Raw genomic sequence first — 16,732 nt, forward strand, 5'->3', positions numbered from 1 at the left:
TTTTATTTTATGTTATGCTACGTCATGATATTTTATGTCATGTTACGTTATTTTTAATGTTATGTTATGTCATGTCCTGTCATGCCATGTCCAGCCAGAGCGGCTGACTCACGGTTTGATGTCCACCAGCGGCAGTAGCTCAGCTCAGCATTATCTGACTCTGGGCAATAGCTCACTTAATCTCCCCGACGGCCCCCAGCGCATTGAGACCCTGAGGGATGATTAGTTTGCGCTTTACAAATACTCGATTTGTTTATTTTATGTATTATGGTATGCTATGTTATTTTATGTTGTGCTATGTTATGCTATGTTATGTGTTATGTTATGTTATTTTATGTTATGTTATGCTATGTTGCAGTATTTTATGCTCTGTTAGAGTATGTTATACTATATTATAGAATGTTATGGTATACACAAAGTATTTCAAACTGCTCAATAAGGAGTGCTTCAGCACTCAGGGTACCCCTCACCTTCAAAGAGCAGAAAATTGAATACATTTAAGTTTTGAAAATTATTTCCAACTCTAAGGGTATGATACCGATGCGGTTTGGAAATCTTCCCGACTGAATCGGTCTGGTAATGATTTCCGACCGACTCGGATCAAGAGAGTCCGACCTACCGAGTACGATGCATCCGAATGCTTCCTGATACGATTTGGTTGGACTCTTATTGACTACAATGGGAGCCTATGTTCCGAATGAATGCATAGGCTCCCATTGAAGAAAGGGGTGTCTGGGGAAAATCGGGCAGCCTGTGGCGGGCTCCCTGGTGCCTGCCACACTATGCATGGCTGGTAAGGGGGGACACATGGGTACCTCCACGGGCCCGATTGAGAAGACTCCGGGTGCAGGGGGGCCCACCACAGGCACCCAAAGTCTAATTCCAACTGCTGATTCAAGGTGGGTAGCACGATTCGGAAAGGCTGTCCAAATTCAGCATCGTAATCAGTCGCTCGGAAACGCGCCCATAGAGACGTACGATTCTGCTCTATACCGCTTGGTCATTCAAAATGCCTTCGGGTTCGGATTGGGATATTCCTAACGCCTAACTCGCATCGTACTCGGTGAGTCGGAAACCTTTCCGATTCAGTCGGAAATACACGTTCCCAATCCGATTTGGACAGAGCAAATGCTGTTAGGAGGCCTTACAAACCGCATCGGAATCGGCCCCTAAGTTGTTAAATATGTTGTGGGTCTTTCCATGCTAGCAATGTACGTGTGCATTTGTTACTGTAGACACCGTCCCTCCCACCTCTTCTTGGGAAGACGTCTGACCTCTGCAGACAATGCATTGACGCCCCTTTGCCTCTTCTTTTCACTCAGCTAAATGAAAGGAAGTACAACCATGGCACATCAATTAATAGTCAGGAGTAAGACGGGCGTTTACGAGTCAGGAGTAAGATTGATGTCAAACTTTCTATTCTACTTTCAATGTTTAGATAAATTTGGGACAGTTCTACTAGAGATGCTGTTAGTAGTTGCAAAAGGGAATCTGTGAAAGAGTGGGAGGTCACAGTTCAAGCCAACCTACATGTCTGTTGGAAACCATTTTTAAAGGCGACACCTTTCCTGGGTCTGTCCCCTGTTTCATTTTCCTCGTGGGGGGGCGGACACTGCCCGTGTACTTCCTCAGCTTTTAATGTGAGTACAAGAAGGTGAAACTCTGTTTTGAGAAACTGAGTCCTACCTCTATTTCTACTCTCGCCACAGACATCTCCATTAGAAGGTCATTAGGTATGGACCTAGAGGGGCAAAGCCCACTTCTGCCCAAGATGAGAAGAGCAGTCCTTGTTCTGTCACCGGCCCCCTCCTAAGAAGTTGGAAAGGACATGAGTTCTATAAATCTGAGTCCTCCCTCTGTTTCTCCCTTCTCCACCAACACCTCCGTTAGCAGGTCATTAGACAAGGACCGAGTCAAGCTGAAGTCCACATCTGCCTAGGATATGTCATCGGTCACAGGTCACCTCCCAAGAGTTAGAAGGGGACATGAGTTCTGAGAAGCTGAGTCCTACCTCTGTTTCTACCCTTCCCACAGACATCTTCATTAGCAAGTCATTAGGTATGGACCTAGATAGACTGAAGTCCACTTCTGCCCAAGATGTTTCATCTGTCACCAGCTCCTCCCAAGAGCTAGGAAGCGACACTGCGTAGATTACAGAGTAGGAAAAGGAGGCCATGTTGGCGCAGACTCTGCTGCCCTAGAAGATGTGCCAGTCTAGCAGCAGCGAACACCCTACCAGGAGCCTCGATCGCACAGCTCAGTCCCCCCGTGAGAACCATGTGAGAGCCAGCACCGAAGTATCGATGAACTTTCCAAGAGTGGGACGGATGTTGCAGAGGTTCAGGAGTGGACCTCCACGTGCAGAGCTCTCTTGATCCTTCCTGTCTTGGGAGGAGGCCGGTCCATCTGCTGCTCTGTTCCCACCCACACCACTTCCTCCAGTGCCTCCTGGAAGAACTGTCCAGATGTGGCCTGTCTTCAGCATCACTAACCTTGGTGTTGGTCCATTGTTGTTGGAGTTGGACCCCTGTCTAGCTCCTCCTTCAGACGGATATCTTCTGGCTGCTAAGCCATGGAGGGGAACATCCTTCACAACGCGGTCAAAACACCGCGCTGCCATTACCACGCGTCTTTTACAACGCAAGTCGTTACAACGACTTGCGCTGGAGGGCACTCTAGACTAAGGGCTAGTAGATTTACTATTCCAACACCTTCCCTACTGTACCTAGGCTGGAGTTGGAATAGTAAATATTACTATTTCTAAATCCAGCACCCTACAGCGCAAATCGTTGTAACGACTTGCATTGTAAAAGAAGCGTTGTGATGTACCGCGATCTAAAAGATCGCGTTGTAACATCATACAACCGCCATAGAACAGAGATCTTCTGGGGCCTGCCTCCTGGCGCTTCTTAGATGTTGGAGCTGCCGCTCGTGTCCCCCCTCGAGTGAGCCCAACATGAAGAGATCTGTAGGGTTCCTGCCATTATGGGGCTTAGGGCTAAATCCTTGACCATCGCTTGAACGTCTAGTGCCACCAACATCAAATCCTCACTTTTTTTCTTAATTCTAATTATCGGATTATCTTAACCTATTTATGAGAGTGCTAGTTATTTTTAGTAAACAGCCTGTGCATTCATAGTCATTGCGTTGCTGATAAATACGTGTGCTTTAATGTCACTGGCTCAAACAACACATCCCCGGCTGCCCATGGGTTAGTCCATGACTGAGCTGTCCACCTGCTGGGGGGGGGCAGGGAGGCTGAGGCAGCTTACCCATCATCTCACAAGTATCAGACAGCAATGCTTTGTTCAGTTGTTTTGCATTGCACAATACCCTACTTTAAAGCCACTGAGGTGTGGATGTTACATATACAGCCTCACATATGCTATGGGGAGGCAATACTGACAACTTCTATGCCTATAAAACCCCAGACAATCTGGAAGCCAATGCAAGCGGTCAATGCAGTGGAAATATCAACCTGTAGATACATTTGTTTCCATTGATCAGATGGACGCGCACAACACAGGGTCCTGCCAAGGCGCCCCATCTCTGACAGGTCTCATTTGTGACATCTCTTGGGCCCTGTCTTCTGTGGTCCTTTGCTCTGTCCTGTTGCCTTGTCACAAAGCTTCTCAGGAGGATGGGAGGTGAGGATGGAGTGGCAGTGGGTTGGAATTCTTCCAGAGGGTGTTTGGAGCCTCCGATAAGAAAGGGCTGAGCTAGTGCTAAATTTGTAAAAAATGTAAGTGTCAGGGCCCTCGTCACGAGGCCACTGCAGCTTGCACCACCTGTTGCCCCTGCCAGAGCTGCCAATAATAGTAACACAACTACCAACTATCACACACCTAGAAATGCGACTATGCAGACTAATTGCTTCCCCAAAAGCTATAAGAATGTCTTAGATCATCTGCAGCGTACCTGAAGGATCATCCCTCAGCCTGACACTCTTCAACGTCTACATGGCACCGCTCACCAATATCGTACAATCGCACGACCTCAACATAATCTCCTACGCCGACGACACCCAGCTGATCCTCTCCCTCACAAAGGCCACCACCACCGCCAAATCCAACCTCCATGAAGGGATGAAGGCCATTGTCGAATGGATGATGAACAGCCGCCTGAAACTGAACTCGGACAAGACGGAGGTCCTCATCATCGGATCCACACCCTCTGCCTGGGACGACTTATGGTGGCCCGCCACACTGGGAGCTGCACCGACGCCCACTGACCATGCACGCAACCTGTGAGTCATCCTGGACTCCGCGTTGTCAATGACCCAGCAGGTAAGCGCAGTATCCTCCTCCTGCTTCAACACCCTCCGCATGCTCCGCAAGACCTACAGATGAATCCCCACCGGAACCAGAAGGACGGTCACCCAGGCCCTCGTCAGCAGCAGACTGGACTACGGCAATGCTCTTTACACAGGCACCTCAGCCAAACTCCAGAAACAGCTCCAAGGCATACAGAACACCTCTGCACGCCTCATCCTCGACATCCCCCGCCACAGCCACATCACAGCCCACCTGAAAGACCTGCACTGGTTCCCCGTCAACAAGAGGATCACCTTCAAGCTCCTCACCCACGCTCACAAAGCACTCCACAACACCGGACCAGCGTACCTCAATGAACGACTCCCCTTCTACACCCCGAACCGCCAGCTTTGCTGTGCTGACTTCACCACCGTCCCCCGCATCTGTCGAATCACTGCCGGTGGCAGATCGTTCTCCCACCTCACCACAAAAACCTGGAACACCCTCCCCATCCGCCTACGACAGACCCAGGACCTGCTGGCCTTCAGGAGGCTCCTCAAGACCTGGCTGTTCGAGCAGTAGCAGCACCCCGGCCTTCCCCCCCAGCGCCTTGAGACCCTCACGGCTAAATAGTGCGCTCTACAAATGAACTGATTGATTGATTGGGCAGCAGGTATTAGTCATTTTTAGTGTACAATTATTTAAGAAGCACATGTTGTTGTGCTCTTCTCTCAATATGACAGTCAGAGCCACCATGTGCAGACTGTCATAAGTGCCAGGATTGACAATTAAATGCCGGCATTGAGCACTGGAAACCACCAGCCAAATTAAGCACTGCGCTGAGCGCAGAACAAAAGCTTATGTGGCCATTTTACACGAAGAACCCCTGGGGCACAGTGGACATTTGCATCTGTTTTCCTTGCCCCTGGGGCACTTTGTCATTGCAGAAGGGGCCGCTGACACTTGTGCAATCCCTTCTGTTATACTAATAGTTTTGGTGCACATAAGATGCCAGCTCTATCTTCAGGGGGTGTGTACTCATTTGCATGGGGAGTGCCCCATCCAAATGAGGGAATCCCTTTGCCTATGTGCCTGCGTCATATTACAGATACAGGTGCAAAGGCAAAGAAGCTGGAGGCGCACTGAAATGCACCATCTAAAAGGTGATGCACTGTGAGTGCACCTCCTCAGAGCAGCCCTCTGGCGGGGGTAAAAGGGATCCTATGGACACCCCAGACATCCCCTTGCAGGTGGTGGAAGTCACTGTCTGCACCCACCTGCGAGGGAATCTCTATTCCCCTTTAAAAGAGCAGGTGTGTTGCCGCCTGCACTGTGAAACACGGTGCGGCTGTAAAGCAGCTGCTCCTGTTTTTTTCAGTGGAATGCACTGTGCATAGGGACGCACAAATTTGCAGCTATAGTGCACATTATCATTGTTTGCGCTTGGGGCACCTTTTAATAGGTGCGCTCGGCGCATAGAATGAAAACACGCATTGTACATAATATCGGCCCTGGTGGGTTGCTACATGTGTTAATAGCTGAAACCTCTCAAGTATATGGAACTAAGGGCCAGATGTAGGAGGCCAAATACCGGTCGGTAACGGCCGATTTCGGCCGTTACCGATCGGTATTTGGAGTTTCTGATGTAGGGGGCCTTAAATTTACCGATTCGGTATATTTACAGATTCTGTAAATTTACCGATTCTGTAAATTATCGAATCGGTAAATTTACCGAATCGCAAATTTGTGATGTAGGTGGCACTGAAAACAGTGCCACCGGCCCTTAAAAATTTGTTATTTACCATGACATATTATGTCATGGTAAATAACTAATTCCTGTGTACATGTACATCTGTGCATGTACACCTTAGGCCATGTATGTGTGTCACATTGCACACAAGCCAGAATCAGGGGTGCAACAGGGTGTCAAAGTGACACCCTGTCCCCCTTGCACATTCGGTAATTTTACCGAATCGGTATTTACCGATGCGGTAATTGACATTGATTCCTATGGGCCTCACGGCCCAAAGAAATCAATGACAATTACCGAATCGGTAAATACCGATTTGGTAATTACAGAATCATACAGATTCGGTCAAAATTACCGAATTTTTTTCCTACATCTGATTTACCGAATCTAGAATACCGAATCGGTACAATTCGGTATTCTAGAGTCGGTAAATCAGATTTACCTACATCGGGCCCTCACCGTCTTAAAATTACTTCTTCTAGTTGGCCTTCCTGTTGATGTACCAGTTTGTATAACATAGATGTTCTGTCTTCCACAGGATGGAGGAGAGCATTGTGTGCTTGGAGATGCCGATGGTGCAGGAGATCACCACCACACTGCGGGAGTGGGCCTGCATCTGGAAGCAGCTGTATGTGGTAAGCAAGACTTCTGCACCCTGCCGTGCACTTAGTTCAACAGAATAGGCTCATGAAAATAGCATTTTGTCAGTTTTAGCATTTTTTCATTCCAAATTGAAGCAAAGTCAAAGAACCCCTCAAAACTAGCAAAACATTCCTATGAAGATGTTGTCTCGCCCTTGTCCTTCCTTAGAGCTCTCTTGGGAGACACTCTCTCACCGTTGTCAATGTCTCCCTCACTCAAGGCATCTTCCCTGAAGCGCTCAAGACAGTCCAGATTCATCCACTCTTAAAAAAAGTAAATTAGACCCTGATACCTTCGCAAACTGCTGGCCCATCACTCACCTATCCTTTATCAGCATGTTCATTGAAAGACAGTCTATGCTCAACTTGAATGCTATCCACCTCCTGCATGACGACAAATCTGTCTTCAGACGACGCCGCAGCATGGGTAAAACTACCTTACACGTCATAGACGATGCAGTCCTGATCACAAATGAAGATGATCCTACCTCTTGATATAACTAAACATCTCAGCTGCCTTCGGCGCAATGGAAACTCTGGCTCTCAGCCACACCCTGGGGTCTCCTCGAATGGGATTCACTGACAGGTTCCTTCACTGGTTCTCCTCCAAGTTTCCCAATTGAAGCCAGTGTGTTCACATGAGCACCTCCAGTTCCCAAATGTTTCCTATCAGCTAAGGCTTCCCCAGGGTTCGATGCCGTCTACTGTCATCTTTAGCCTCTGCATGGAGCCGCTGAGGGCTCTACTTACAGATAACAGCATCAAGATTCACCAATGCACCAATAATTCACAACCCTAACTGAAAGTCTCCTCTGCTTCTGACGTCTTATGCCCCCAGCACTGCCTGCCGCTTACATAGACCAGGACGTCCAGCACTTGCCAGAAGCTCAACCCAACAAGACAGGAATCCCGTTTTTGCCAAGAACAACAAGCAAGAAAGTCTTCAAGCCTCAGCTTTCATTGAATGCCAATCCACTGGCACCCACGCTGGGCTCTGACCTCAGCCTTAAAAAACAAACTGGAAAAATATAAATACAGACTGGTACCAGCTCTCTCTTCTAAAGAAGTGAACCCACTTCTACCAGAAAGCAGCTGTAGAACTGCTGTTCAGTCCCTGGTACTATTGCATCTGGATGGTGGTATTGCCCTTCACCCTGTCCTTCTGGACTCCACAGTCACACCCTTTAAGAGCATCCTCAGGGTTGTGACATGTCTCATCCTGAACCAGAAGGAATATGATGATCTCACCCACATCCCGATGGAACCCCATTGGCTCCTTCTGATCACTAACATCATCCTTAAAACCAGCTGCATCATTTACAAAGCCATCACGGCTAGCACCCCCGCTAACCTTGCAGACAGCGTCACCAAATCTGGTGGCTCTCAGTATACCCACAGCCAGGCCACCTCCAGAATAAAAAGTGGAAAAAAAAGTACCACGTACATACAACATTGCGGGTAAACGTATGAACGCCAAATTATCTTTTAATATAATTCTTCAGAAGTGCGTGGTGAGTCTTGGTTAATACAGTACTGTACATGGTTGGTCAATTCCAGTAGCAACATGAGCTACAAAGTGACGGAATTGAATGCTCTTCATGGGAACTGTGTGTAGTTCAATAGCGTTGGCTCGAGCAGTTAGATTCATGGCAGTTCTTGTTGCTGGTAACCCCTGTTTTTAACTCCCCTCTTTTCAGAAGATAAAGGACCTCAGGATCAGACAGAATTCCCCCACAACACATACATATGTTCTTATTCCACATGCAAACTGTTCCATTGAACATGGGCTACTCGTGCAGGAAGTGGCAAAGCACATTCCAAGAAGGCCTGCGCGCGTAGACCGGAAGGCCCTCCCCCAAGCCCCGCTTTGATGCTGCAGGCGGCAGCCAGAGAAGAACATTGGGGCATATTACCAACGATCAGCGATATTTATCGCTAACTAGGCTTAGGAATGAATTTTTTATCGCTAAGCATCGCCGGAAAATATCGCTGAGATAACGTGCTATTAGCAACGTTTATCTCTAAAAAGTGATACATTTTCCGGCGATAGCGTGAATATCACTGAGAATACAGTGATATTCACGCATTAGCGACAAAATGCTCTTAGCTATGTTATCCACCTCCCATTGGATAACATGGCTAAGAACTGGTTTGAGCAGGCGTTAGTTTTTGGAGATATTCGCGCTTAGCGCGAATATTTCCAATGCTACGCCTGCCTTGTTAATAGGCGATAGCGACGTTATCGACTGATTTCAGTCGCTAACGGGTTGGGTACGCCCACTTTGCATGTCATTAGCGATAAACATCGCTGACATGCAAAGCGGGCCCCAAACCGCTCGCTATCGCCTAAAAGCTGTCGCTAACATCAGTTAGCGACAGCTTGCTAATAGAGCGATAGAATTATTGCCGCTTAGCGGCCGAAAACGGCTGCTAAATCGGCGATAATTGTCTATCGCCCCCCCTTGATAATATGCCCCATTGTCCCGAAGGGCATCTCTCAGCGCCTGCAGTGATAGAGTAAAGAAGCAAGACTCTGGATTAAGAGCTTTCTCCAGCTCAGGAATACATTACACGTTCCGTTTTTAGTTCCAGCTGTCTGTCTGTCTGTCTGTGCTCGGCCACAGTGCAGTGAAAATCACCAGATTACTTCCGGGCTGTAAGCTTTTTGGGCGAGCGGAGACTTCATCGTTTGATGACATTTTTTTTTCCCTTTAATAGCAGTTGCGGTCAGCATGACTCGAGGGTGGGAGGGCGGGAGGTTGTTTGTGGAGGGAGTCGTGCGGGGGGTAATTTTAAATAAATTTAAAAAATATATATATAACTTAGCAGGGATCACAATTCGGCCCGGGCACTCCCAAAAAAGTGGCCCACATTCCTGGATCACGCCCCTTCACAAAACAGCATTTGGCTAGTCTCATCTGGCTAATGTTTAGAGAAATGTTTGATAAATTATGTATTTTAAAGCTCATAGAGCCAGAAACATTGGTGAAAACTAGAAGCACTACATTTTGGCAGGTGAAGTGAAATAAAGTGGCCGAAACGCCACAACTCCTGATATGGCTATGTTGCCACCTGGCCGCTTTTTTAACCAGCATTACCAGTATTTTAATGCCTTGCCAGTCCAAAAATGAAGAAAAACACCTAAAGCTGGTATTTTCTCCCCGGATCGATATGTATTTTAAAGTTTGAACAGTAAACGTAAGGTGAAAGCAGTTTAAAATGTGGTCTAAAGCTTTTCTAATGATCCGTGACTGATGGTTAAAACTAAACAAAGGAAGAAAAGCCATGTTAAGAAGAAATCCAGACTTTTTTTAAATTGTTTAATAAAGAATCCTTTCTCATTATTAAGTTCCAGCCTTTGCAGATTCTTAAAAATTGAGCAAACAGGTTATGTTTTTTTCTGTAGTTCATACAATTGCGGCCAAATGGCGCAATTATATGAGCACTAGTTACATTACAGAAGATCATATTAATTTTTATTTTAGGCCTTGCGCAATTAAGTCATTTGCCCAGAATCACAGGATGTTGAGGTGAGGCTGGGACTTGAACCTATTTACATAGGTTCACATTCAGCAGCTCAGACCCTAACATTAAATGATCTAAATGTCCCGCTCTGGAAAAGGCGCTTCACAGCGAGGTTTAAGCAAACATACACCCCAGGCCGGACTGGCCATAGTGGGCACCGAGCAATCCCCCGGTGCGCCGCACAGGTGGGTGCCGTTTTTGTGCCCCTGGGGGGCGTTTTTGTTACAGGGCCGTTACTGCAGCATTGCTGCAAAATCGGCCCTGTACCAAAATCGTCCGAAAACCGGCCCGGCAAAGAGCTCGGTGGCACCTCCAACCCCCCCCCCCCCCCCTCCCCGAGTGCGAGTGGGGAGGGGTGGCTGGCCGGGCACTTTGCCAGGGCCGGTTCTGGTTCCCAGTCCCCACACCCCCCATCACCAAGGCATGAAAGACACTGTAGCTGAGGTGCCAACAACAGGCCCTCTCCGCAATGCCATTCCCTTACTCACCCCAGCCTAGTCAACTGTTGCCTCAGGGTGATGGCCTGGCAGGGGAGGGGTGAAGAAAAGCACATAGCTGCTGCTGCTCCAGGGGAGCCGAGGTGATAATGGCCCACAGCAGGGCAGTGGGACATTGCTTCTGGGCGTCTGCGCCGGCCCCAGCAGGGCCATGATGAAGTTTGCAGCGGACAGAACCAAATTGGCTTAGCGACGCTGCTGAAAGCAACCCCCCTCAGAGCCTCCTTGCTCATGAAGCTGCCCCCACCCCCCCACTCCCACTTACAGGGGCCTGGTGGGGAAGACAATAAGGCTCAGTGGGACACTTGACAAAATCTGGGCCACTTGAGAAAACCTGGCCCACTGGTGACCATTAGGCACTGGCCCATCGGCCAATGCCCAACTGCCCGCCTTCCCAATCTAATGCTGTAACTTACCTACGTGGCCCGCTCTGCTCCGGTCTTGCGTTGTTCCGCGTCCTCTCCATACAGGAATCAGCCAAGCAGGCAGCCTCCCTCCCCTCCCCTAAGCCAATCACAACGCTTCAATGGCAGTGTTGTGATTGGCTGGGCCGCCGCCCGCGCAGGCGTCTATGGTTAGGCCGTTTTATCCATACAGGCTGCATGCAGCCTAAATAGAGAAAACGGAGAGTGTGCATGACTGGTTTGGTCGGCCCCAGTCAGCGCCCACAACAGTGGGCAAGCCACTCCTCCCCTGCCTGGAGCAGGTCTGCAAACTCCCAACCAAACCCTTCTGCTTTCTTGCAGTCCGAGAAGCAGTAACATAAAATGGTACTCATAATGGCATTTTATGTTTCTGCGAGAAAGTAGGGGGGCTGTAGTACCTACTGGAGTGCCGTTTGTAAATAGCAATGTGCTTGCTCTTTTGTGGATGGGTCCACGTCCCTCTCTAATCCCCTCCCCTTTATTAGTAAATATTCCTGATGTTCCAGCCACTCCCCTGTGTCCCTCCCACATTTAATACTAAATCATATACTTACAAGTGAAGAGACGCCACAGCTGGGGCAGAGATCTCTGCACATAAAAAGATAGAAGGGGTGGAGGCGTAAACTCCGAATGTGGGTTTGTGAATAGCATTTGGGAGTATGTTTTGTAGTCCTACAACATGCAGTTTGTGAATATCCCTCACATTTACTACTTCCCTACCTGCTACGCTCACTCACCTAAACATCACCTTCCACTCACTGGCATAACTCACTCACCCACCAAACCATCAGAGCATCACTCAGCACTCACAAACCTGCACCAAGAAACTGCCCCTCCTTGCAGGGGGAGGCCCCACACTGGAGGGGGAGGCCCCCCACTGGAGGGGGAGGCCCCCCACTGGAGGGGAGGCCCCACACTGGAGGGGGAGGCCTCACACTGGAAGGGGAGGCCCCACACTGAAGGGGGAGGCCCGCACTGGAGGGGGAGGCCCCACACTGAAGGGGGAGGCCCGCACTGGAAGGGGAGGCCCCACACTGAAGGGGGAGGCCCGCACTGGAAGGGGAGGCCCGCACTGGAGGGGGAGGCCCCGCGCTGGAGGGGGAGGCCCCACACTGAAGGGGGAGGCCCGCACTGGAGGGGAGGCCACGCACTGCAGGGGGAGGACCTGCACTGGAGGGGGAGGCCCCGCACTGGAGGGGGAGGCCCCCACACTGGAGGTGGAGGCCCCACATTGGAGGGGGAGGCCCCGCACTGGAGGGGGAGGCCCCACACTGGAGGGGAAGGCCCCACACTGGAGGGGGAGGCCCCACACTGGAGGGGGAGGCCCCGCACTGGAGGAGGAGGCCCCGCACTGGAGAGGGAGGCCCCGCGCTGGAGGGGAGGCCCCACACTGGAGGGGGAGGCCCCACACTGGAGGGGGAGGCCCCGCGCTGGAGCGGGAGGCCCCACACTGGAGGGGGAGGCCCCGCGCTGGAGGGGAGGCCTCGCACTGGAGGGGGAGGCCCCACACTGGAGAGGGAGGCCCCGCGCTGGAGGGGAGGCCTCGCACTGGAGGGGGAGGCCCCACACTGGAGAGGGAGGACCCGCACTGGAGGGGATGCCCCGCACTGGAGAGGGAGGCCCCGCACTGGAGGGGGCGAGGCCCCACACTGGAGGGGAGGACCTGCACTGCAGGGGGAGGACCTGCACTGGAGGGGGAGGCCCCGCACTGGAGGGGGAGGCCCCACACTGGAGGGGAGGACCTGCACTGCAGGGGTAGGCCCCGCACTGCAGGGGTAGGCCCCGCACTGGAGGGGGCGAGGCCCCACACTGGAGCGCCTTGAGGCCCTACGGGTGAGTAGTGCGCTCTACAAATGACCTGATTGATTGATTGAGGGGAGGACCTGCACTGCAGGGGGAGGACCCGCACTGGAGGGGAATTCTCTGCTCTCGGGGCGGAGTCTCTGCAGTGAGAATTCGCCTAACGGCGATTCCACCTAGAGTGCGGAGACTGCCCACGTCTGTGGCACCTCAACCACAAGTGCGGAGGCCCTTTGTGAATCCGACCCTCAGTCTGTCTCTCACTCACTCACCTAATCACGAATGACTGATATCACAATAAAGCCCGCCGGGCCAAAGGATGCTTATTTCATGATGTTTCTTTTCTTGCAGATGGGACAGAAGGAGAAATATTCGCAGGTTCGAATGATGATGTGTGAGCTCATGGAGCGGAGATCCCAGCTCCTGTCGGGAACCCTTCCCAAAGACGAGCTCCTGGAGCTGAAGCGGGAAGTCACCACCAAGGTGGATTATGGGAACAAGTAAGAGGAAGTGCGACCCTGAGCACCGGAGGCAGGGGGTAGCCTCTCAGAGAGACACAGTGAGGGACAAACCCTGAGGTCAGGGGTAGCACAGTAGGAGCAGTGGTGAAAGGGCATTAAACAAAATATGTGAACTGTAATGCTGTGGGCACCGGGGGCGGGGTGGGCGAGCGTGGGGGCAGGGTCAAAGGCGAGGCCAAAAAAAACAAACATTCTGTAACTTTTTTCAGTCTTTCACCTGCAGATAACTACATATAAATAAATAAACTGAGCTTAAACTAAAAATAAATGCAAGCAATATGCACTAGCATATACTATTACACCTCCATTAGTTAACACACTGCAGAGTTCTGTGTCTGTAAACAGAGAACCACAGAATTGAATCCTGGTTGGAGCAGTGGAGAATAGTGACATGTGTATGTTTAGTGCTACAAGGTCCCAGCCTGTGCTAGAAAGCACTGAGAATATGTAGGCCATTATTTGAAACTTGCCTTACACACAGTGGTAGATAGGCTGCTATAAAATGCGTAAAAAAGTTTAAGATAAAAAAAGGCTTTCAAAATATAGGGCCTGATTCACAAAAGTAAACTTAGACCAAAAGACTAAGGGGCCTATTAGGATGACGGGCGGACCGGGGATTGGGACCGCCCGCCATAAGGGTGGGGGTCCCATGGGGGTATTAGGATGTGCCCACCACAGTGGCGGGCACATCCTGCATTTTTAGCATTGTGGCGGGCGGTGCTCTCAGCACCGCCCGCCACAATGCTAAAAATGCATTAATGCATTTGCATTGACAAAGCGGCAGGCACCGCATGGTGCCTGCCGCTTTGTCTATGCAAATGCTGGGGGGTACCACAGGTACCCCCCGTGTGCACCCCCCACCTCTCCTTCACTCTGGGGGCCTGCAGGGGGCCCCCAGAGTGAAGACCGCATGCCTTTCCGTGGCGGCATCGCCGCAGCGGAAAGTCATCCAAAGCAGCCCATCATAATATGGCTGGCGGTGTCTATGAGACACCGCAACCATATTAAACCTTTTCCGCCCCGGTCACAAGGCGACCGGGGCGGAAAAGCGGCGGATGGTCTTTCCGTCCACCGCGATGTCCCCCCCGCCATCCTAATATGGCGGGGGGAATATAGGTGCGGATGGTGGGCGGATTGCCCCTGCCAGGCTGGCGGACCGCCAGCCTGGTGGGGGCAATCCGCCCGCCATCCTAATGGGCCCCTAAGTTTAGACCTAAAGTCTAACTTTACTACTACTAAAGTTAGACTTTTGGTCAAAGTTAGACTTTTGGTCTAAGTTTACTTTGCTGAATCAGGCTGATAGATTTTAGTTATGCCTAAACTGTACATGGTGCAATTTTTTGTATAACTGTAATTTAAAAGCACACACTCTACAGCTCAGTTGGTACCTCCCTGCAAAACCACTCAAAAAGAATACATATGTGTTATCAGGAAGTTGCAAGTGATTCCAATTAAAGACAATATCGGCTTCCAAGCACCCTTTACAATTGCAGATTAACTCGTTGTGCACATTTACATTTCTTTCAAGCAAACAGGCACCCGGGCAGGACTGCTTGTTTAGCTGTCTGCCCTCCTTCAGTTTCACAGTAAAGGTGCCTCCCTGCCTTGCCCTTCAGCTGAACTCTTGGAATGAACCATTCTGAGACGGTTGCCTTTTCCCAAAAAGTAGGGGAACTGTTTTTCTTAAATTGAAAAAGTCTGTGAACGTCGTGCCCATCAGATCCCGCCCACTTCGACCACCGAGTAGGAGGGAAAAAGAGCTGTCTGACTGAGGGAGAATGAAAGGGGGGGTGTGTGAGAGACAATGAAAGCAGTCAGCAGCACTCGCAACCCTCACAGGACAGTACCAGCGGCACGTGCCGCGCCTCTTCAAGGCCGCAAGCATCACAGTAGTGTTGCGGGTGCATCACACCAGCCTACAGGCTGGACAGTGGGACAGTGGCGTAGCAAGGGATGGGCGGGGAGGCTGCACGCCCCAGGTGGCACGAGTTTTGGGGCGGTGGCTCCCCCCTCCCGTTCTTACCTGCAGCTGTCGGACGGCAAATGTAGGAAACGCCAGCACCTCCCCCCGCTCTTACATTCGGCCGCTGCATGCGGCAAAAGCAGGGACCGCCACGGGCGGCACAAGGCCTAGCCACGGCGCTGAGGCTAGAGGTCTTCAAAAAGGGGAGCAGATGACAGATTTTTATTTTATGTAGTTAGGTAAATGGGTTGCTGCCTTAAAACGGAAATCCTTTTGTTACTTGCAGTTCATAAATTGTAATCCTAATATAGCACAGTGAGCTGTGACGGACATGTGACTCCTACACCGTGTAACCCTCACTGTCTGATGTAACACATCCTGTACATTAATGTGTACACATATGATTTATTGTCAATCTATAATGTTTACATGTGTTGTAAAGCGCTCTGACACCCTGTAATGGGATGAGTAGCGCTCTAAAAGAAATAAAACAAAATAGTGGTATTTATTTGTGAAAATACTGGGACAGACCAACACATCTGACATTCCTAAAGGGCATGCACAGCTCTTATAACCAGGAACTGAACAAAGTCAAAATCTGCCTTTCTTAAGTACCTGTGAAGTGTGTCTTTGTTGCCCCTCCATTGCATCTAGGGAGGGTTTTAAGAAGCAGGAGCTGAGATTGGTCCCTATCAGGTTCTCCATTCTTGCCCTCACCCACAGGATGAAAAAAAATAAGAGCCTGATTACGAGTCTGGCGGTCTTGCCACCGCCAGGCTCACAGATGCGATGGAGTGGTGGTCCACCGTTTTGCCGATTACGACTCTGTCGTATCAGCGGTGGACCACCAGGCAACAGTCATTCCTTGGCGGTGGCGCAGGAGAGCCACAACGTATTATGCTGAGCAGAGACAAACGCCGTCCTGCTCAGCATATTTTGAGTTCCTGCACTACCAGCATTTTCATGGCGGAGCCCCACCATGAAAAGACTGGCGAAGCAGGAACAAAGAGGGCCTACAGAGCCCACATATCCCCCCCGCCATGGGGATACATTCAGCGGGGCACAACACTGTGCCCCCTATCTGTATTCCCCCCCAGTTCCAGCATGGCATGGACGTCACCGTTCATGCCGTGCTGGAACTTTTTGGCCATTCCCATTGCGGTGCCCGTGTTCAAGGCACCGCCATGGGAAAGGCCACAGGACCGCCGACCGTACTGCGAGTTGTATTTTTACAATTCGTAATGCGGACGGCGGTCCATGCACAGGTCAGGTGCAGCGGGGCCTGTGTTTAGCCGGCACCACCGCACCAAACTCGTAATCAGGCGCTATAACTATAACTTAATTCCGCAGCAGCACC

General features: G+C 50.6%; 1 protein-coding gene across 1 annotated transcript in view; it reads left to right on the forward strand.

Moving 5' to 3' along the window:
• Nucleotides 1-16,732, forward strand: part of LOC144821564 (dedicator of cytokinesis protein 2-like) — a 3,201,295-nt gene that overhangs the window by 295,091 nt on the left and 2,889,472 nt on the right. The window contains exons 5-6 of the mRNA XM_078678750.1: nt 6,542-6,638; nt 13,243-13,391. Coding sequence (XP_078534876.1) covers nt 6,542-6,638; nt 13,243-13,391 — 246 coding nt within the window. The remainder of the gene's footprint in view (nt 1-6,541; nt 6,639-13,242; nt 13,392-16,732) is intronic.

This window comes from Lissotriton helveticus, chromosome 2_2 (genome assembly GCF_964261635.1).
Source record: "Lissotriton helveticus chromosome 2_2, aLisHel1.1, whole genome shotgun sequence".
NCBI lineage: Eukaryota > Metazoa > Chordata > Amphibia > Caudata > Salamandridae > Lissotriton > Lissotriton helveticus.